The 22754-nt window shown below is 53.2% G+C and overlaps 1 protein-coding gene across 14 annotated transcripts in view; it reads left to right on the forward strand.

Annotated features, from left to right (window-relative positions):
• Positions 1–22754, forward strand: part of NLRC5 (NLR family CARD domain containing 5) — an 85965-nt gene that overhangs the window by 33954 nt on the left and 29257 nt on the right. For 7 of the 14 annotated variants that reach the window (XR_005797711.1, XM_040498076.1, XM_040498079.1 and 4 more), the window contains 19 exons: positions 53–133; positions 1205–2879; positions 3894–3977; positions 4124–4207; positions 5577–5660; positions 5781–5870; positions 6848–6907; positions 8649–8714; positions 9181–9264; positions 11059–11142; positions 12096–12185; positions 14260–14328; positions 15113–15181; positions 16446–16529; positions 16973–17056; positions 17773–17862; positions 18614–18658; positions 19619–19708; positions 20629–20712. Coding sequence is in view for 13 of the 14 variants with exons in the window: in XM_040498076.1 (XP_040354010.1) it covers positions 53–133; positions 1205–2879; positions 3894–3977; positions 4124–4207; positions 5577–5660; positions 5781–5870; positions 6848–6907; positions 8649–8714; positions 9181–9264; positions 11059–11142; positions 12096–12185; positions 14260–14328; positions 15113–15181; positions 16446–16529; positions 16973–17056; positions 17773–17862; positions 18614–18658; positions 19619–19708; positions 20629–20712 (3097 nt within the window). In the remaining variant the exon portion in view is untranslated. The remainder of the gene's footprint in view (positions 1–52; positions 134–1204; positions 2880–3893; positions 3978–4123; positions 4208–5576; positions 5661–5780; positions 5871–6847; positions 6908–8648; positions 8715–9180; positions 9265–11058; positions 11143–12095; positions 12186–14259; positions 14329–15112; positions 15182–16445; positions 16530–16972; positions 17057–17772; positions 17863–18613; positions 18659–19618; positions 19709–20628; positions 20713–22754) is intronic. The other 7 variants (XM_040498080.1, XM_040498089.1, XM_040498082.1 and 4 more) reach the window with 4 other exon arrangements.

The raw sequence follows: 22754 nt of genomic DNA on the forward strand, positions 1-22754 counted from the left end.
CTCAGCCCAGGCTCCCAAACGTTGTCCCTTACCCTTCTTTCATTCTTTCCAGGCCTCAAGCGGCCTCATCAGAGCTGTGGGTCCTCACCCCGCCCGAAGCAGTGTAGGAAGCAGCAGCTAGGTGGGTACGAAGGTGAGGAGAGACCCAGACGTAAGGATTGGATTACCTTGGGGCTAGGGCACAGATCCTGGACTCTGTGCCCTGTTGACAAGCCTCCAAGGGCCCGGTGACTCTTGTTTTCCAAGCTTCCGGTAGATATGGACTGGAGGTCTTGGGTGGGCAGAGGAGAGGCTGGGTCTGGCAAGGAGGACCTCCCCCACAGGAGGCCACAGGGCCTTCTCCAGAGATGGTGCAGCTGAAGGAGCTTGAAGCACTCCCAGTAGATTGCAGCTTCATCATCTGGGCTCTTACGGGGACACCATTTCCTCAGGATTGAGGGAGCCTCAGGGAGGTGACCAGCATGACCTCAGACCTGGACCCTCAGTGGCCAGTTTAGAGATAGGCGGGATACCAGGGGGACCCCAGCACCACCGCAAGGCCTGGGGACGGCCGAGGACCAGCTAGGCCAGAGGGAGTGGAAAAGACAGAACTGCTCTCTTTTCTCCACCAGTTGTCCAGAAGGGTCCTTATTCTCAACCAGTTGTCCCCAGTATCCCCTTACAGTGGCTCCAGTCCTTCCCCTGGGCCACCCAAGATCTCCCAGTGATCCAGCAATTAAAAAGTTAGTACCTCGTGCGGTAAGGGCCCAGCTCCAATTCCGACTGGTCAGCGCTTGGGCCTACAGGGTATTAGCGCTCACCCCTTGGCATTGCAGCCCCGAAATATTAGGGAGAGGAACGGGCTACTGAGATACACAGTCTGTTCCAAGAAGATGCTGCAAAGGGAGTGCTCCACTTTTCCTCCCCATCTCGTTGAAAGCTTTACATGTATACTGTTGCAAAACAAACAGAACCACGATCCATGCTTCCCTGGTCGGACTTCCCTATTTAAATGGCCCAAAGGCCATTCTACAGAACCTGTGCTTCTGTAGAACCAGTTCCTTCTAGGGATTTGGTTGGTACAACAGCCCCCGTGCACTCTTGCCAGCCCTCCCACACCTATATATACACAGCTGAGGCCACAGGCTCCCAACTGCCGGTACTGGGGTGAGGGGATCTGGGGTTGGGGGGCTCCAGCCTTCATGCCTCTCCCTGCCCCTTGCAGAGCTGGCCAAGAGGTACCTGCAGCTGCTGAGGAGTTCTGCCCAGCAGCGCTATGGCAGCAGGACGCGCCGGCCAGGGCAACCCCTTGCCTTCCACCAGGCCTATATCCCGCCAATCCTGCAGTGGAGCCGGGCCACAGCACCCTTCAACACTCAGGAGGGGGCCATCCTGGGGGACCCCAAGGCAGAAGATGGCACTGAGGCGAGCATCCTGGACCTCTTCAACACCAAGGCCGACAAGGGTCCGAGGGTGACGGTGCTCCTGGGGAAGGCGGGCATGGGCAAGACCACACTGGCCCACCGGCTCTGCCAGAAGTGGGCTGACGGCCAGCTGGACCGCTTCCAGGCCCTGTTCCTTTTTGAATTCTGCCAGCTCAACCTGATCACAGAGTTCCTGACGCTGCCCCAGCTTCTTTTTGATCTGTACCTGAGCCCCGAGGCAGGCCCCGACTTGGTCTTCCAGTACCTGGAGGAGAATGCTAAGGGAGTCCTGCTGATCTTTGACGGACTGGACCAGGCCCTCCACCCCCATTCCAGCAAGGACACTGCAGGTCCTGAGGCCCCAAGTCCAGCCCTTGCCCTCTTCTCCGGACTCTGCAAAGGGACCCTCCTGCCTGGCTGCTGGGTATTGGCCACCTCCCGTCCAGGGAAGCTGCCCGACTGTCTGCCCACAGAGGCGGCCATGGTCCACATGTGGGGCTTTGACAGGCCGCGGGTGGAGGAGTACGTGGGCCGCTTCTTCAGTAACCAGCCGTGGCAGGAGGCAGCCCTGGCAGAGCTGAGGGAAAACAGACATCTCCAGAGCATGTGCGCGGTGCCCGCAGTATGCCAAGTCACCTGCCTCTGCCTCTACCATCTGCTCCCAAGCAGCTCTCCAGGCCAATCTGCGGCCCTTCTGCCCACCGTGACTCAGAACTATGTGCAGATGGTATCTACCCTCGGTCCCCGTGGGCACCTGCTTCCTGAGTCCCTGCTGGGCCTCAGCGGGGTGGCCCTGAGGGGTCTGGAGACCGGGAAGGTTATCTTCTCTGTAGGAGACATCCCTCCCCCCATGATGGCCTTTGGGGCTGCCCTCGGCTTGTTGACCTCCTTCTGCATCTGCACAGGCCCTGGGCACCAGGAGACAGGCTATGCCTTCACCCACCTCAGCCTGCAGGAGTTTTTTGCCGCCTTGCACCTGATGGCCAGCCCCGAGGTGGACAAAAATGCACTTGCCCACTATGTCACCCTCAGTTCTCGCTGGGTGCTGCGGACCAAAGCTAGACTGGGCCTCTTAGACCACCTCCCCACCTTCCTGGCTGGGCTGGCGTCCCGCGCCTGCTGTCCCTTCCTCAGCCACGTGGCACAGAGGGACGAGGTGTGGGTGGGTGCCAGGCAGGCTGAGGTGATGCAGGCCTTGAGGAAGTTGGCCACCCGCAGGCTCACGGGACCGAAGGTTGTGGCACTCTGTCACTGCGTGGGTGAGACCCAGGAGCCTGAGCTGGCCAGCCTCATGGCCCAAAGCCTCCCCTGTCACCTGTCCTTCCACAATTTCCCACTGACCTATGCTGACCTGGCTTCCCTGAACAACATCCTGGGGCACAGGAATGCCCCCATCCAGCTGGATTTTGAAGGCTGCCCCCTGGAGCCCCACTGCCCTGAGGCCCTGGCAGGCTGTAAGCAGGTAGAGAATCTCAGGTGAGCTGTTCTTGCTGAGGGAGGCTGGGTACGAATCTCAAACATCAGAACAGATAGTCTGAACTACCGCTTAGCCTGAGAGCCGGTGGGGAAGCTCCATGCCTCGCCAAGACCTTAGGGTCCAGTTGGCCCTCCTTTTGCTGCGGTTGCTAGGCTTTTAGTCTCCCCCTCCCTCTCAGCCGTGAGCTGGAGCCTCCGCGTCCAGAGGTGGTTTGACTTCTGGCAGGCTACCTAACCTCTCGGCCTGAGTTTCTTCCTCCCTAAAATGAATTCGTGGTAATACCAACTGCATGGAGTGGTTGGGAGAGGGGGTAAGAGAATACGGGGAAGACCCTCCTTAGCCAGTGCCTGGCTCATGGTGGAGGCTCAGTATGCGTAGTAGTAGCTGGAGAAAAGGTGAGGCTCATAACAGAGAACCCTTCCCCCCGAATACAGTGGGTTAAATAATGTTGAATTTTGTTTCGCTGTCACGGGAGACCCAGAGGTCAGTGGTCCAGGTCGGTGAGATGGCTCAGCTCTGTGTGGTCCTGCAGGGACCCAGATCCCTCCCACTGTCTCTCCATCATCTCCTTGGGCGTCTGAATCTGCATGGTCAAAGCTGGGTCATGGGCATATCCGTGTTCTGGCTTAGGGGAAGGGAAGGGGAGCATATACTCGATACACCCAGCGTATTAAAGCCCACACACGTGGACACAGAGCACATTCTTTCCACTCACATTCCAGTGGTGACAACATAGTCATATAGCCACCCTGAGCTGCAAGGGAGGCTGGAAATGCCATCTCTGACTGGGAAACCACGTTCCCAATTAGAGCTCTATCAGTGGAAAATGGGTTTCAATGGACAGTTAGCAGTGTCTGCCATAATATGTATTTGTTACTACTACAAACGGCAACTACTGCTACCACTATTAACATAACTGTATTCAGTTCCATCCGTCAGAGGAGGGGGTGGGTGATGGCCTCTAAGCCCTGTTCCGCGCTGATCCTCTGCCATCTTGCCTCTTCCTGTGGCAGCTTTAAGAGCAGGAAGTGTGGGGACGCCTTTGCAGAAGCCCTCTCCAGGAGCCTGCCGACAATGGGGAGCCTGAAGAAGCTGGGGTGAGCCAGGGCTTGGGTCCAAGAGGAATCCTCAGCCAGAGATGCCTGGAACTCTCCCCTCTCCCTTCAACCCTGCACAGGGCAGATTCCTGGCCTACCCCCTTTCCCATCTCTGTTCCTTCCCACCCTCTTTGCTTATCCTGTAGGTTAGCGGGAAGTAAGATCACTGCCCAAGGCATCGGCCGCCTGGTGCAGGCTTTGCCCCTCTGTCCACAGCTGGAAGAGGTCAGGTGAGTGATCTCCAGGAAGACCTGCTGGCTATGGGGACAAGTCACTTCCCAGGTCCCTGTGCACCCCCTGGAGCCTGTGATGAATCCTGCATATTCCATCAGGATCTGGCCAGTTGTTTTTCAATGGGACCCGGAAAGGGGAGGCATAGATCCAAGAACTGTGTGGGGCTGGATCCAAACACAAGGCTCCCAAAGACCCTAGAGCACTGCTTCCCTCATCTAATATTTTGCTCCATCTTTAAGGAGCTTGAATTTTGAGCCCTCTTTCCGTGACCCTGAGAGAAGGGATAGCAGCGTGTAGGCAGGTGTTGGGCACTGTGGATACAAGTAAGTGCATGAAACACACACATACCTTCACACTCGTGCACCTATGTATTCACACTTGCACTCTCCTGCTCTCCTGACCTGCACATTCATAGGTGTGCACACATGCATGCACACTTAGATCCACATACACACTTAGATGCAATTACACACTAACTAAGCACATGAGCACAAATATACTCCTGCCCTGTGTTTGTGATGAGTAGCCTGAGAGGGGTGGAGCCAGGGAACCTTCTCAGCAGTTCATTGGTAGAACCATCACTAGCTTATATGGCACCTTTATGAGACTTAGAAAAGGCATCCATTCATCCAGAGAGATGCAGCCTGGCACTAGGTTGTACTGGTTGTTGAGTGGAGTGTAGGACCTCAGCTCCTATTCCCCACAGCTGAGTGCCTTTATGTGGGATCACTGGGTGATAGGAGAAAAGATTAAGGTCACTCTCAACAATCAGGAAAAACAGCGTTAACAATTCACATTTCCAAACCTTTGCACTGACCAGAGCAATCATGCACAAAGGTACCCTCACACTCCTGTCCCTCCAGCTAGGAACTCAGGCAAGGCTGGGTTGTGGACCCCATTTGACAGATGGAGAATGTGAGCCTGGAAAGAATGTGCTCGGACTAGGGGTCAAGGCCAGAGCTGGGGATGGAGGCAGCATCTCCTTTATCCAGTCTAGACTCTGCTCATCACCTAGGAGCCGAGAGGCCCTAATAAACGCCAGCCTCAGGCACATCCCAGACATAGCCCTGAGAGCAGGGTGCTGGGTGTCCTCATTGCGCTTCATGAGGCCTTCACAGCCCCGTTATCTGGATCTCTTGGGCCTAGGCAGGAGCTCCCCTTTGGGGCTGAATAGGGACAGAAGTGAGGCTGGCAGAGGGCCTTTCCACTTAGCTGGGCTTACTGGATACTGTGGAGCAGGCCACCAACACCTTGTGGGCCTATGACTTGTGTCTCCTGCACAAAGGCAGCCATATCACCTGTCAACTGGGGCTCCCAAATCCCCCAACTCCATGGCTGAGGGGCTGGGCCTTGGTCTCCCTGCAGTTTTCAGGACAACCAGCTCAAGGATGGGGTGTTGCTGAACATTGTGGAGGTGCTTCCTTGTTTGCCGCGGCTCCAGAAGCTTGAGTAAGCAGTCTTTCCACCCCTTTGCCTGAGTCACCCTCCTCCCTGGAGAGCAAAGAAAGTCTCTTCAGGAGCCCATGGGATATAGGGTTCACTCCTGACACCCTTGCCACAATCTTGCAGCCTGAGCCGCAACAGTGTCTCCATGTCAACCTTACTCTGCTTGACAAAGGTAGCAATCACAAGCCCTGCTGTCAGGATGCTGCAGGTCAGGTGAGCAGGAATGGAATCTGGGCCTCAGGGTCTTGAGAAAAGGGGAGGGGAAGGTAGTGGGTGGGAAAAGGAGCACCTAGTCTGCAAGACCTACGTGTGTGGGCACCTGAATTTGTTTTATTCATATCAGTATCTCCAGAGCCTAGTTCAGATATGGCACCTGGTACTCAGTATATAGTGGATGGATAGAAGGATGGATGGATGGATGGATGGGTGGATGGATGGACGGACGGAAGGACGGATGGACGGATGGACGGATGGTTGAATGAGTAGAATAATGGACGGATAGATGAATGGATGGACAGATAGTTGAAGGAATGGATCAACAGATCTAGGAAGCATAGGCCTAGTCCAGGGGATAATTAGCCGCACGTTGCTCTCCATGGTGCTGAACTAGGGATACCTGTTTGGATTATGGAGTAGGTTAAGTGCCATGCAAACCTAAAATACTGTAACTCCCATAAAAACTCTTTGCATTCCTAATTTTTAAAAGTCTTCTCTGGGGGCGCCTGGGTGGCGAAGTCGGTTAAGCGTTTGAGTTCAGCCAGGTCACGATCTCGCGGTCCGTGGGTTTGAGCCCCGCGTCGGGCTCTGGGCTGATGGCTCAGAGCCTGGAGCCTGTTTCCGATTCTGTGTCTCCCTCTCTCTCTGCCCCTCCCCCGTTCATGCTCTGTCTCTCTCTGTCCCAAAAATAAATAAACGTTGAAAAAAAGAAGTTAAAAGTCTTCTCTGGAAAAAAAAGTCATCTCTGTAAAAATTGCTTTCCTGACTTTTAAAAACACTCTTTAAGTATTCATCAAGCAATAGCATAGTCACAATTTTAATTTCTGATTTGGGGCACTTTTGCCAGTTGTTTCTCTGTTGATTACAAAATCAACTTTTTCTAGATGTTTGGAACAGCAAGGGGTGTGCAGGCAGGGGGTATTGTGCTGGTTTCCAGTCCACTGGTTTCATGGCTCGGTGTCTGACTCTTGCAGGGAGGCGGACCTCATCTTCCTTCTTTCCCCGCCCACGGAGACAGCTGCAGAACTTCAAGGGTAAGAACGTAGAAAGGGGGTGAGTCTGGGCTCATTCTTAAGAGCAGTCTGGGCTCAAGCAGTTGCAGGGAAAGGTGGGCAAGAGAGCACATGAAGAGTTGGAATGTGGGGCTGCTTCTTGCTATGGCTGCCCTGAGAAATGACTTACTTCTCAGAGTTGGCAAAGAACTTTAACTTCCTCTAGCATATCTGGACCACATCTGGCCCCTGTGATGAGGGAGCATCCCCAGAAGTCTCAGAGCAAGGCAGGCCCTTAGGGAAGGCATGAATATACTGTTAGGTTGGCATTAGTATGTGGAGAACACTCTGGAAAACTCTTCCATCTAAAAAAAAGGGGCCTGGGTAGTTCAGTCACTTGAGTGTCTGCCTCTTGATTTCTGCTCAGGTCATGATCCCAGGGTCATGGGATCAAGCCCCATGTCGGGCTCCACACAGAGTGTGGAGCCTGCTTAAGATTCTCTCTCTCTCTCTCTCTCTCTCTCTCTCTCTCTCTCTCTCTGTCTCCCTCTGTCCCTCCCCCATGCTTTTGTATGTGCTCTCTCTCTCTCTCTCTCAAAATAAATAAACAAATAATAAATTAATAAATTAAAAAATTTTAAAAAGAGAAGATAATGATACCTACATCTCAGAGTTACTCTGAGGATTGAATGAATTAACGCATTTAATGTACTTAAAATACTACTGACATCCAGGTGACACTCAGGTGCTGGCTATTCCAGCTGTGCATGGATTCCAGCTTGGCTAATCCTGCATGGGTGAAGAAAGGGAAATTGCCTTTCCATGAAAGAACATTGCAACTAGGCTTCCTCATACCCCTCCCTGGCTGAGACACACAGACAGATGATGTTTTATGTCCTTGGGCAAGTCTTTTCTCTGAGCTTCAGTTTCCTTGCCCATACAATGATCCGGTAGGACCCATGTCATTTTCTCCTTCAACTGTATAGCTGTGATGCCCAATATGGTAGCCACTAGCCACATGTGGTGATTCAGATGTATACTAATTAAAATGAAGTAAAGTGAACCTTTGAATTTATCAGTCACATTAGCCGCATTTCAGGTACTCAATGACCATGGGAGGCTAGTGTCTCCCGCAGCGGGTGGCACAGATATAAAACATCCTCATCATCGTGTAAAGTTCTTTTGGACGATGCCAATCTAGAGGTCTGTGAAAACGTAGCTAATAATGTTCCAGCTTCTCGGCAGCCTCCAACCCTCCCCTGGCCCAGTGAGAGAGAGCCTGGGTGTGCCCTGGCCCCCACAACCTGGACCCACACGCAGTCCATGCTTCCAACCTTCTGAACTACAGGTAGCACATATACAAATGGAAGGCTTCAACATTGAAATAGCAGCTTCTTTTTACTAAGCTTCAATTTTGTGCTTATGCGGGGCACTTGACCGTGCATCATCTCATTTAATCCTTCAATCACTCTGTGTTGGATATTGTCGTCCCATTTTGGAAAAGAACAGGGGAAGCTCAGATAGGTGAAGTGACTTGCCCAAGGCCACACTGCTATATATAAGGCAGAGCCAGAATTTGAATAAAGCCTATTTGACCTCCGACCTTTTGCTCTCCTTGCTCTGCCGAATTACACCTTCAGCACCTTCAAACAACTGTCTTTGTTACTCATTCACTTTGGGTCATGCTGCAGGGTCTTCAGCCCCTAGAACCTAAAATAAGAGGCTTGGCTCATCAGGTCTTAGACACTTAAGCCAAGGCCAGTGTTGGATTTGCTCTTTGCAGGGCATCAGACCTACAGGGAAATGCCAGCCAGAGGAAAGAGGCTCAGAGCAGAAGCCTGGCACTCAGGTACCTCTGTGGGCTCCATTGTCTTAAGGGGAGGGATATAATATGAAAGGAGGTGCCTTCCCAGGAGAGGTGTAGCAGGGGCAAGGAGGATAAAGGATAAAGGCATGGAGCAGAGAAAGCACATGAATAACCCATCCCGGCTTGAACAAGGAGCATCTGTTATAACAGCAATAATTATTATAATTTAATGAGCCCTTGCTGGGCACTGTAGTATTTTATATCCATTACCTCATTGTAATTCATTTGAAAACCCCGCAAAGTATGCTTTATTCTTCCCATTTTATAGAGGAGGAGACTGAGGTTAAGTACCTTGTCCAAGATTTCCCAGCTACCAAGAAGCAGGGCCAGGATGAGACCCCAGGTCTGTCTGCCTCCTGGCTCCCACACCTGTCAGTGGTCCTTGGAGCCGGAGGAGGCATGGTGTAGCTTCTTGCCCTGAGCCCCTCTGCCTCCACCCTGACCTCAGGCTTCAGCAGTGTCAGCTCAGGGTCCATGACGTGCAGGAACTCATAACCCAGCTCCAGGAAGGCCCCCACCTGGACAAAGTGGAGTGAGTATCATGGGAAGTTCTGGGGCGGAGAAGGGTGGCGGGTAGGGCAGGGTCTGAAGGGCCTCTACTGTGTGTGAGCATGGTGTGAGGAAGGGCGTGTTGCCTCATTAAGAATTTGGGGGATGCAGATATCATAACAGCTACCACTATTTAGCATTTGCCCTGGGCCAGGCTTTTTTACAAACATCCTCGTATTTAATCTCCCCATCTCTTTGACATAAGTGCTGTTTACTACACACATTTCATAGAAGAGGAAGTTAAGCCACACAGAGGTAAGTTTGCACAAGGTCACACAGCTAGGAAGAGTCCAGGCCAGGGTTCAAGCTCAGACAATGACTCCCACCGGCCTCGTCCCCATAACCAGTGTCATCGAGACCTGCAGAGCAGAAGCCTCATCGCACCTGTCTTCTGGACCACAACTCTCAGGTGCCCTCACCCTGTCTTCCCTCACCCAGAGTAGAGTGAGACCACCTTCTCCTTTGGGGCTGGAGAAATTCCATTCATGTCCAGCTCCTTGAGAGTAGGGCTTGGGGATTGGTAGAGGTCCTGTCATGTCATCCGGAGAGGACCCCTGCCAAGACCATTCCAGGAAATCAAACAGGCATGAGGGTGGAGTGATGGAATGCCATAATGTGTTTTGAGGTGAGTGGCCCCACCCCAGGGAAAGATGGACAGGTGAGGGCCTTGGTGACCAAAGCTTGAGCCTTGACTTGGTCCTACTGGGAGAACCAAGACAGGATTAGGTGTTTTTACCAAACTCGCATGCTTCCACCCACCTGGCTGTCACCAAGCTTGCCCCTCCCCCAGTGCTCTCACCTGCAGTATGACCCCATCACCCACCTGGCTACACAGACCAAACACCTCTCAGCTCCCTTCCTCTCCCCCCATAACCAGTCCGTGCCAAGACCACCTACCCCTCACGTAGCTCTCAAAACCACCCTCTTCTCATCCACCTCTCCAGTCTGAACCGCTCTCATTCCTCACCTGGATGACTCCATCAGCCTCCTCACTGGGTCCCCTGCTTCCACACTGGCCACCTCCACCGGGTAGAGAGTGAACTGCACTCCACTGCTGCCTGCCCCCTTCACTCCCTCCCACTGCTCAGGATAAAGCCCGGATGCTAAAATCCTGTGTGATCTGGAACGCTGCCTCCAACCCCCCAAGCCCCAGCTGACCCTGCCTTGCCACTGAGATCATCGATCCTGACACACTGTCCCCCTTTCAGGTCCTCCTGTGTGCTACGCCACAGGGCCTTTGAATGAGTTGTGCCCAGTACCGGGATCACCTTTCCCCCATCTCTCGCCCACCCCTTACCTACCGAGCTCCTGGTTTTTTCAAGCAAGTCGTTCAAACCTCAGGGAAACTTCCCTGATCCCCAGAGTAGATCTGATGCCCGTATGACTAAGGAGTTTATCACAAGAAGCAGTTTTGCAGAGTGAAGCGTAAAGAAAGAGCTGAGGGCGAGGCCTTGGAATCAGGCTGCCTGGGTTCAAATCCCAGGTCCCCCTTTCAGGAGGTGTTTTAACCACTCTGTACCTTGGTTTGCTGCTTAGTAAGGTGAGGATAATAATGGGGCCTGCTTCACAGGGTTGTCATGAGGATTAAATACCCAATAATCGTAGAAGCAGCTGGGATGATGCTGCACATGTAGTGCACAGTCTTGCAGCACCCATTATTAATAAGGCTCACTTACCAGAGTGATGCTTTGGCTGAAGTCAAGGAGGGACGGCGTGCATGCAGAGGCTGGGGGGACCCCGCCTTAGCAGCACAGAGCATCAGGCCCCTCTGTCTCAGCCTCTCAGGGAACCAGCTGGACAATGAAGGCTGTCGGCTGATGGCAGAGGCTGCAGCCCAGCTGGACATCACCAGGAATCTGGAGTGAGTTGCCCGCCTCACCGTGGGGTAGCAGGGAGGGCCCCAGAGAGCCCCCGCTGGTCCCTCCCACCTGGGTCCGTGTGCCCACAGTCACCAGACGTAGGTCTGCCTCACTGGCCACGCCTACTCTCTCCCCAGTACCAGCAAAACTGGAGTGGTTTGGCCTTGACTTGCCTTTGTCTGGCATGAGCCACTGTCTTCGTTCCAGTTCTTAAAAACTCCTTGCCTGTGTAGACCGTGTTCCTTGTATATCAGTGGCTTGCATTCACTTTGTCCTTACGACAGCCCTGGGGTGGGGTGGGGTGGGGGTGGGGTATTGCACCGGGTGGATGGGTGGTGGGGTACTGGAGTGGGGAGAGGTGTGTTGGGTGGGGGTATGGTGCTGAGGGAAAGGGGTGGGTTGTTGGGGCGGTGGGGTGGACAGAACGAGTAGCAGGCTGTTGGTATGCTGTGGTATTACGTGGTATGGCATAGGGTGGTGTTTGGCTGGGATGTGTTGGGGTCTTGGCCTCAAGTGTGGGTTAAAAGTGGGTGAAAGGTCAAGGTTGCGAAACAGTGGTTTGGGGCCTCGGCTTTGGATTTCATTCCTGGCTCTGTCGCTTAGTAGCTTTAACAGAATTTAATGTCTCTGGGCCTCCGTTTCTCCACTTGTAAAATGGGATTAAAATGGTGGTTATTTTACAGACCAGGAAACAGGCCCAGAGAAGTGAAAACAGTGAGTCAGTGCTTATCGCTCAAGCTGTAGAACCTTATCCTCTGAGTGGGGCAGGGGGCTCAGGCATCTCTTGGCTCATCCACATGGGCCAGAATCCTTTGAGACACCCTGGTTAAGGACCCGGGACATCCCGAGGGTGGCAGTCAGCAAGCCTACTGTGCCAGGAGGAGGGGACCAGAGCGGTCTAGGGCTGAGGACTTCGGCTGCCGGCTGATTGCCACCTTATCCCTCCTCTCCACAGCCTCAGCGACAACGGGCTGTCTGTGGATGGGGTGTATGGTGTCCTGAGTGCAGTGAGCATGTGCCAGACCCTCGCAGAGTTACACATCAGGTAGGAACTCCCAGTGGACCACTGTTACCCACTCCTACCTCCAGCCTAGAGCTCTGGGACTCTCCCATGATCCTCTCTCAGTCCTTAGAATTCTTTCTGGTCCCAGGCCTTTGGGACCTGTAGAATGTGCTGCCGCGCCTAAACGGTCTTTTCCCAGCTCCTCTGGGTGTTGGCTACTCACAGCTTATACCTTCTCCGGGAAACTATCCTGGGCTGATAGGAGCCAGCGATGCCTGGGAGGTAACCCTCCCAATTCCCCCAACCAGGAGTGGCCAATGACAGAGGCAGAGATATCACTCTCCAGCCCTCTGGCCTCAGGTGGGACAAACTTTTGGTGCCATTCATGCTCCAGAGCTCCCTGTGGGATCAGGCTGAGGACTTGCTCTGTTCTGCTTCCCTTCCCTTCCCAGTTCCTCCTGAGAGCAGGCCCTTAGTACATCATGCACACAAGTGACCATCAGGTGACACTTGAGCCACTGCCCCATTCATAGGCTCAGGCTCTGCTTCTAGGGAATTTGACCCAAGACAGGGCCCAACCTTATTTCTGTAAGTCTCAGTATTCAGTCTTAGGAGCTGAGGACAGATGCTAACACAGTCAACACAGTCCCCACCTAGAAGGGCTCTTCACTGAGTAGGGTGGTCCCTCCTTTGAGGAGGAGAGAGACGCCAATTAACCCAAACGAGAGATTAAGAGACCTTGGTTCACTGTATATAATGATCTGATAAGGGATCCTTAGCTCATTCCGAATGACGCTCTTTATTGCTAGAAATTTATAGTAAAGAAATCATGCTGCTGGTATAAACACATTTAGATGCAGGGATGTTCACCTCAGCATTGGTTATATAGGAAAAAATGAACATACTTTAAATGTGTAACAGTTGAATATTAGGTAAGTAAACTAAGTTATCTTCAGAGAGAAAAACTCAATGAAAAATAGTGGTATAGGTACAATTATAGCATGGAGAGCTGACTGTGGCATATTAAATAAACAAAAATTTTGATTCATTGCTTTTACAGTAAGGCTTTTCAAACATACTCAAAAGGTAGAAGGAATGGTGCCATGAACACCCCAGCTCCCACCAATAATTATCAATATTTTGTCACCTTGGCTTCACCTGTGCCTTTAAAAACTGAGCTTTCAAAAGAGAATCTGTAAGTTAATCTCATTTTTTAAAAAAAGGCAAAAAAGAAGGAACATTAATTGCATATAAAAAAAGGGGGGGCTCCTGGGTGGCTTAGTGGGTTAAGCGTCTGACTCTTGGTTTCAGCTCACGTCACGATCTCATGGTTTATGGGTTTGAGCCCCGCGTCAGGCTCTGCGCTGACAGTGTGGAGCCTGCTTGGGATTCTCTCTCTCTCTCTCTCTCTCTCTCTCTCTCTCTCTCTCTCTCTGTCTTTCTGTCCCTCCCCTGCTTGCGCTTTCAAAATAAATAAACTTAAAAAAAATAATAAAACAGACAAACAAAAAAACAAAAGACTTGGAGAACTCCCAATATTATCAGTGGTCTCCCACTGATAATCCCAAGTATTATCAGCAGTCATTGATAGGTAGAAAAGATGGTTGGTGGTTTTCTTTATTTCTTTCCTACTTTACTAAAGTTTGTAAGTTCTCCACTCAGAAGAAGTATGACCTCTGCAATGAGAAACGTGTATTTAGCTTGTAGTTTATACAGCTGAGGTTAGGGATGCTCCTGCTGTAAGTTACAGCCTCGGGTGGACTGTCGGTGCCTGTCCCGGACCTGGCAGTGACCCCGCTGTGCTGGGGTGAGTGCCCTCGACCGAGCATGCTCCCAAAACATAGCAGAGGGAGGAGGGTTTCAACCTGAGGGCCACACCAGAGAGAAAGCAGAACTGAGGCTTTCTTTGAAGGACTTGTCAGGAAATGGGGCTTAATCAGTTTGCAAAATCTCTGTTGTAGAAAGACTTCAGGAGCCCAGAAACTCAGGAAGTGACAGCAAGTAGCTGCAGCTACAGGCGGGAGGTGACACCTTCTAGGTCTCTCCAGGCGAGGTTATAAAATGACACAAGGACCCCCTGTAAGCCTCTTGTCTCCTTCCTCTCTTCTCTCTGCAGCCTGCTGCACAAAACCGTGGTCCTCACGTTTGCCCCGAAGCAGGAGGAACAGGGAGGGATCCAGGAGAGGTAGGGCCCAGCATCACCCTGGCCACATCCTTAGCCAGGGCCGGATCCTCCCTGGCCTCCACAGCTGGACAACATCACTCAGCTGCCAGGGAACCTTGACAGATTCACGAAGGATTAAGAAGCCGACAGACTCAGCAAGGGAGGCAGCCCTGAGAGGGAGTGTCAAAGGACAGACTGCCTCCCCTTTGCCCCGTGACACAGAATGGTGTACTGGGGTGGGGATGGGATAGCCACACAGCAGAGCACCAGAGCCTGGGGTCCTTCAGCCTAAACCCAAGGACTGCGGATTGCTTGGTCTATAGCTCTGATTTTGGTCAGAACTTCTGGCTCCCCCTGGCATGGAGGACCCCTTAGAGGAAGTTTGCCGCCTACAAGGTGCCTGGATTATCCCAGCCCAACATAGGGGCAGAGACTCAGCTCTTGGCCCCTCAGTGTCTCCTACAATGTCTTATGTAAGGTCTGAGCTCTAGGCTGACATCTCTGAAGGCACTAATGATGTTGTTGAGATTAATGATACTAACAGCCAAGGTTAGCTGAGCACTTACTATGATGTGCATGTAGCAAGCAGCACATTCAGGCAGTTCACATGCATTGTCCCAGCAAAGGCTACGTGATTTGTCCCACATCATGCAGCCTAGAAGCCAAGAAGCCCAAGTGGAACCGAGGTCTGGCTGTCCCCGGGCCTCGTGTAGAGACTGAATGGTGGGAGGTGAGGCTGAGGGTGGGCTTGGAGATAGTGGGCTGAGGAGTTTGCTCAGCCTGGCCTTGGTGTGTGTCCCTCCAGGGCTGCACTCCATGACGGCCTTATGCGGCAGATGCCCTGTGAGCTGCCCCCGCACTCCACAAGGATCAGGTACGGTGCTGGCCTGCAGGCCTGGCTGTGGCTCGAGGCTCATCCCTTCCTCCGCTCGAAGCCTGTCCCCAGGCCTCTGGCCTCAGGTGCTCCCTGGAAGACACGACCTGTTGTATCCAGGAGTTGTGGCCTGGCTTCCCTGCCTCCCACCTCCCCTGCCCAGTCCATCCCACCCAGGGCTCACGAGGCAGCTCCTCAGTTACCTTCCCTGCCTGGGAGCCCCCACTCCTCTTAGCTCCCCTGACCTCCAGCAGCTGATGAGTTGCGGGGACTCTGGATGGAGAGAATGGGGACATATGGCCCCTTCCTTCCTCATCCTGGGACTTAGCTCAGCCCCTACAGGGCTCCTGTCAATATTCTTCTGGACTTCTCTCTTACTCTAGGTCCATCTGATTCTCCCTGTCTCTATTGCTTCTTGTTTCTCTTATATTTCCTGTTTCTCTGTCTTTGCTGCCTTTTCTTTCATTGTCTGTCTGTCCTCTCCTGGCACTGTGTGTGTATGTGCTCCTGCATATGTGTGTGTGCATGCATATGCGTGTGTGTGCATGCATGTGCATGTGTGCATGCACATGTGTGTGCATATGTGTGTGCATGTGCATGTGTGTACGTATGTGTGCGTGTGTGCATGTGTATGCATGTGTGTGCACGTGCATGTTTGTACATGCATGTGCATGTGTGCATGTGTGTGCATGTGTGCATGTGTGTGCACGTGTGTGCATGTGTATGTATGTGTGTGCATGCATGTACGTGCGTGCATGCATGTGCGCGTGCGTGTGCATGTGTATGCATGTGTGTGTGGGTGCATGTGTGTGCGCACATGTTTGTGCGTGTATGTGCATACTTGTACATGTGTGTGCATGTGTGCATGCATGTGCATACGCGTGCGTGTGTGTATACATGCATGTGTGAGTGCGTGTGCATGTGTATGCCTGTGTATGTGCACATGCCTGCATGTGCATGGGTGTGTAGGTGCACCGTGTATCTCTGCATCTGTTTCCTCTGTCTCTCATCTTAGTGTCTCTCCGTCTTAGTCTGCTTGCCTCCCTGTGTCTCTTACTGTCTCTGGCTTTCTACTGCCTTATGCGGCAGATGCCGCATGTGTGGCATGTCTGATGTGTGTGATGTGCATTGGTCCCTCTGTCTGGATCCCAGATGCGTCCCCGTCCCTCTCCTGAAAGCCTCTCCTATGTGTGTGGGGGTGGTGGCCACTGTCACCTCTGTTCAAAGAGGCAGACACCGCAGGGCTGTGCTTTCCCCTCTGCAGGCTGACACACTGTGGCTTGCAAGCCAAGCACCTAGCACAGCTCTGCAGGGCACTGGGAGGAAGCTGTCACCTCAGTCACCTTGAGTGAGTGCTTGGTGGTGGCCCCTGCCCCCCCCCGCCCGGGGGGGGGGAGGGGCCCGAGGGGCCCATCAGGCAGTGGGTGTCAGCGTGCTGGGTTTTGTTTTGATTCTTTAAGATTCAGATCGGCAGTCTTTCCTTCCTGCAATCAGGAACCCCTTAGAGAATCTGGCGAGGGGTTACCCCTTCCCCCTAAAATACAGGTCCCCACATACGACCCCCTCTGAAGTCCATTCTTGACTCCCCAGCATCACAGACCTCAGGATAGGAGCCCTGGGGGAAACTGCGGCTGACCCGTGTGGGACCTTCTGAGATCCGGCCTGGCAGCTCAGGGTGGTGTCCCAGTTTCAGAAGAAGCTAAGTGACTGAGTGACCGGAGTGGAGAGACAAAGCTCCTACCAGCCCCAATCCGATCCTGCATTAACCTCTTCTCCCCTCTGCCCTCCCAGCTTCTCAGGCAACGCTCTGGGGGACGAAGGCGCAGCCCAGCTGGCTCAGCTGCTCCCAGGGTTGGGCACTCTACAGTCCTTGAAGTGAGTAGCTAACTAGGCAAAGCCTCTTGAGGCTTGTCCTCATCAGAAGGAGAGAGGGAGGGAGAGAGAGAGAAGGAGAGAGAGAGAGTGAGAGAGTGTGTGTGGGGGGTGTGTTCTGTGTCCCATCTCATTCCCTCCTGCGTTATTGTAAAGATTAAATCAGAAAATGCAAGTCAGTAACCTAGTCCAGTCCATGGCACATGGTAAGTGCTCAAAAAGGGTACTTACACTGTGATTCTCATTAACAGAGACTGGCCTCTGTGACTCAGTGATCCAGCTGCTGACTTAAGGTTCTGTTTCTTGAACCTGTCTTTGTGTCTCTGCACGGCCTCTCTGGGAGGCCCAGGTCACCTGGTCAAGCATGGCTGAAGTGTCACCTAATGATTAGTTAGCCTGATGACTGGCGGCCATGCTGGCCCTGGGGTGTAGGGAGGGGCTGTTGATAGGGAACAAGCTGGTAGGCAGGGAGGATTTGTGGCAGACATGTCACTGACATGTCTCATAACCTTGGGCAAGACCTTGCCACTCTCTGGGCCTCAGTTTCCCCATCTGTATAATAGGGAGTTAGAAGAGGCACCCCCCTGACCGTTTGGGGTTCAGTGAGCTCTGTCGTCTGGACTCAGGGACAGCTCTCCCCTGCCCTGGGTTCTTACCACAAACAGGGAGGTTTTGAGTCTTGGGTGAACTCTGTTAACGTCACCCCTATGATTCTCCAGCCTCAGTGAGAACGGCTTGTCGCTGGATTCGGTGTTCATTTTGACCCAGTGCTTCTCAACTCTGCAGTGGCTTTTCCACCTGGAAGTCAAGTGAGTGTGCCTCTGGACCCCCCACTCTGCCCTCTGACGGCACAGGCCATCAGCTCCCACCGCACTTCCTTGTCTGTCACGATCACAGTACAGCTTCCTCGGGGCCCTGCATGGTCCCAGGTCCAGTGAGCATGTGCTAGATGTCTGCCGAATGAGTGAACAGCCGGATGAATGAATGTCGCCCTGGGACTCTCACATCTCTCCAAATTTGCCATGGGACACAATCCATCAGCTCTCCCTTGCTCACTCTCTGGATTATCCTGGGAGACTTTTACGGAAACTGGGAGCTCCCTGGTGGCCATTGAGCGCTCACTCATGGGGTCTCTGGAGCTGATGAAAATATAGGAGGGAAGTCACCCAGCCAGGCCATGCAGAGGAGCCGTGGTTTCAGTGAGGTCTGCCCAGTCCTCCCCTTTCCCCTTCTAAGAGCGGGAGGTGTGAGCACAGACAGATCAGGTGCAAATCCAGGCTCACCACTTACATGCTGTGCAGATTTGAGCATGTCGCTGAGCCTCTCCATACCTGTTCCCTCATCTATCAAAGAGAGGTAAGAATCCCTCCTTACCTCACAGCGGCACTGTGAGAATAAAAGGGAATCATGTCAGTGCTGCACCTTGGATGTGCCCTAATCAGTGTAGTTATGCTTAGTATACATATCATTGTATTTGCTGAGAAAGTGGACCGCTCTCCAGGCGCTCCTTGACCAGGCCACCCGATCTCAGTCAGACTGATGCCTCCTCTCTCTCTGCAGCTCTGAGAACCAGCACATTGTCCTGAGAGGTGACAGAAGAGGCAGGTGAGGAGGGAGAGCTCTGGGGGTAGTGTGGGCTCCCCTCTCCCCCCGGTCCCCATTTCCTCCGGGTGCCCCCCACCCCAGCCCCATGCCTTTAGCCCTAGAGTAACCCACGCAGGTGTGGCACCACTTCTGCGCATGTACCCCTGTGTCAGTAGGTTTGTGGTCATCGGCCGCTGAGGTCTCTCTTGGAAGGAGGCAGTGCAGTTGGGGAGGGAGGCCACAGTGGTGGTGTTACAGCCCAGAGCAGGCGTTGGCTCAGAGCTGCCGAGGGGGAGGGAGGGCAGCGAGGCTTCGTCCCTGGAGACATTTGGCAGATTTCTGCAGACTTCTGACCTTGTGTGAGTATGGCATTTGAGAAGCCAAGAACCGTTGGTGCTCGACAAAGTCTCCCCACCTTTGCAGTAAACAAGGATCGACAGTTGGTTCTGCGCAGATATTTCTGGCTGCCCCCTAGTGGGGCCGGGCACCATGGGCTCTCGTGGGAGGTTGGCAAGCCCCGGGGTGGCCTGATGTGGGCCCAGCAGCTGGGCAGAAGGTGTTCCCAGCTAAGGTGTCAGGGGAAAGCATTGCCAGACCAGCTGGGCCATCTGAAGCTGGAGTGGCCCAAGGCCCGGGTGGTCGTACGTTCTGGGCCCAGGTCTCCGTTTCTGGGGACTCTGGGTTCTTGAAGCCTAACGAATGGAGGCACAGGAAGGTGAAGTCCGTGAATGCGGCACTGGTGATCAGAGAGAGGAGGGGCTCCCTCCTGGCTCCCCCTGACCTAGTCAGGTGCTGCCACCTGGCCCATGTGTAAGCTGCTGGCTTTTCTCACTCTGGTCTCCCTTTCTTGGGCCTCAGTTTCCCCATCTGTGCAGTGAGGGCCTTGGTTGTCCCTAGGCCCCCTGCAGCCCTGACTTCTGAGTCTTTCTTCCAATGTGCACGATTTGAACTTCCCTCTCAAAACGGTCTCCCCACCCCAAGGGATCAATTGGCTGGTGGACCTTTGCCAGAGTTTCCAGCAGGAGCCCAGTTCTCCGCGTTTGATCAGCACTGCATCCTCAGGAGCGTCTGGTACTGTCTTACCCACTTCTTATTTGGGGGTAACCATGATAGGGGTGAAGGGTCAGGGAGTGAGGAAAGGCTAAAGGGAGCTAGGGCTGGGAGAGAGGGAGTTTGAGGGAAGAGAAAGAGGGCCAGTATGAAGGCTGGTGAGGGGGGCTGCTGGGCCCAGACTTCTCCCTTGAGAAAAGACACCACATTGTTGTTTTCTCAGAAGACTTCCCAGCTCTGCCTCGGGGGGCTGTGTGACCATGGCTGGGCCCCTCCCCTCTCTGGGCCTTGCTTTCCTCACCTAGGAAGAGAGCCACCTCAGCTGGGGACCAAACAGGGTTATCCAGCGGAAGAGTGGGGAGGGGTGTCCCAGGCAGATGGGTCAACTTGGGCAAAAGCCCTGAGGAGGGAAAGCTTGGTTCTTGGGAAGCATGTCAGTGTGGCTGGGACATATACAGGGCAAGTGGAGGTGAGCGAAGGCAAGTGAGGCCATGGAAAAGGCCTTTTGCTTTTAGCATAAGAGTAATAGGGAGCCACAGGGGACTTAAGCTCCTGAGAAGCATGGTCAGATTTGCGTTTAAGAGATAAGATACTGGCAGGTGGAGAAGGATTACATGGAGGCCAGAGGGGAGTTCGAGGGTGTTAAAGTGGTCTAGGCAAGTGACAGTGGTGGCCTGGACTCAGGCAAGAGCAGTGGCAGTGGGGAGGCCTTGGAACTGAGCAAGGGCAGCTAGGCACTTGGAGTCCTTTACTGTCAATGTCTGAGTGGTGGGGATCGGGCTATAGGGGACACTTGGAGTGCAGAGCATGCCCTGAAAGGGAAGGGTCCTGCAGCCTAGAGGTGGAGGAGGAGGGGCAGAGGGAGAAGGGGAGGGCCCTGGGGCTGCAGAAGGGCCCTGGGTCCTCTCTGACGCCCTGCCCCGTCCACTGCTCCCTTTCAGCCTCCGGCAGTGTCTGCTGGAGCCCTTGAGCCTCACCCACCTCTGTGAGACTCTGGAGAAGTGCCCCGGGCCTCTGGAAGTCAAGTAAGTAAGGAGGACACAGCCCTAGAGGACACCATGTGGGCATCTGCCCCGTGGGTGGGGGTGGGGGTATCCTGGCTATAGGTGAGTCTTTGCTGGTCCCTTCCCACCAGACCCTGTAGCCCTGCCCGCCCCTGACCTATTGGTGGAAGGCTCCTTGTGTCCCACAGGGCACCTTGCCCCTCCTCCTGGAAGAGGCCATTTCCGTTTCCCCATCTGCTCAACCCCGGGCTCCTGGGAGCCCCGATCTGCTCCCTCCATCCCTGGAGCCCTGACCAACCCCCGGGCTGCCTCCATGGCTAAAGCAGATCACCTCTGAAGGCCCCTCCTCCGGGCCTCTCTCTCCTGGTTAGCAGCTCACCCACCCCAGAACACTGGGGTCTGTGACCAGAGACTGGACCTTAGAATCAAAGGAGTCCCGGCCCAGCCACCTCCAGGCTGGGTGACTTTGGGCAAATGGCTCTAACTCCCTGTGCCTCAGCTTTGTCATCTGCAGAGATGCTCGGCCTTTCCTTTGGTCCTCATCGTTGTCACCTTCTGACAGTAATTACCTTAAAGTAAAGAAATCCAAGACAAGCCTGCCTCACCTAAATATGCCCCTCTCCTCTTCTAGTCAGTGCTGTCCTTTGTCCCCGGGACCCTCCACTCCTCATCCGTGTGCATGTTCTGTTTTTACCTATCTGCGGTCACAGACCCACTGCATTCGACAGCTTCACTGACATGATTCTCCCACTCACTACGGTCTCTGTTCCCACTTTCCCACCCCCATCTCTGACCCTCGCAGCAGGCTCATCCATGTTCATCACCTGGTATCCGTCTTTCCATGCCTTTCTCCGTGTGCAAATGCTTATGGACACAGAACAAGGGGGTTTTGACATTGTTAACTGACACAGGATCTTACCGTGTAACGTCTCTGCGACGAGCTTCTGTCTCGTGACAGTACATCGTGGCTTTCCTGGAATATGGAGCCAGTAAACTTTTTAAAAAAATTTTTCTTTAATGTTTATTTATTTCTGAGACAGAGAGAGATAGAGCATGAGTGGGGGAGGGGCAGAGAGAGAGGGAGACACAGAATCTGAAGCAGGCTCCAGGCTCTGAGTGGTCAGTTTGACACGGGGCTCAAACTCACGAACCGTGAGATTATGACCTGAACCGAAGTCGGTCACTCAACCGACTGAGCCGCTCAGGCGCCCCGCCAGTAAACATTTTAATAAACCATTTATTTTAGAATAGCTTAAGACTTGATTTCCAGAAGAGTTGCAAAACTGGTCCAGAGAATTCCTCCACCCACTGCCCCTACTGTTTATATCACTTGTCATGGTACATTTGTCACAACTGAGAAATCAACTTTGCTACAGGACTATTAACTGCACCCCAGGCTTGATTGGGATGTCACCAGTTTTCTACGAGGCCCTTTCTCTGATCCAGAATCCTGTCCAAGATCCCATAATGCAGTTAGTCAATGTCCTTAGTCTTTCTGGTCTGTGACAGTTTCTTAGTCTTCATTTTTCATGACTTTGACAGCCTTGAGGAGTACTGGTGACATGGTTTATGAAACGCCCCTCAATTTGCTTTTGTCTGATGTTTTTCTCACGGATGAACTGGAGTTATGGGTTTGGGGGGAAGAAGACCACAGAAGTGAAGCATCCTTCTCGTCGCGTCTCAGAGGTGCATGCTATGGACTTGACTTAGCACTGTTGATGTTGACCTTGACTGCCTGGCCGAGATACCATTTGTCTGATTTCCCTACTGTGAAGTTACTTTTTTATTAAACACACACACACACACACACACACTTCTGTAATGGGGACTTTCAAACATATATAAAAATAGAATGAATAAGGGACACCTGGGTGGCTCAGTTGTTAAGTATCTGACTTCAGCTCAGGTCATGATCTCACAGTTTGACAGTTTGAGCCCTGTATCGGGTAAGTTCCCTCCCTGCTTTTGGTGAGCCCTGCTTCTCTTTGTCTCTCCAGCCACCTCCTCTGCCCCTCATGGGATTCTCTCTCTCTCTCTCTCTCTCTCTCTCTCTCTCTCTCTCT

This window comes from Herpailurus yagouaroundi, unplaced genomic scaffold (genome assembly GCF_014898765.1).
Source record: "Herpailurus yagouaroundi ecotype Mexico unplaced genomic scaffold, PumYag 190, whole genome shotgun sequence".
Lineage (NCBI taxonomy): Eukaryota > Metazoa > Chordata > Mammalia > Carnivora > Felidae > Herpailurus > Herpailurus yagouaroundi.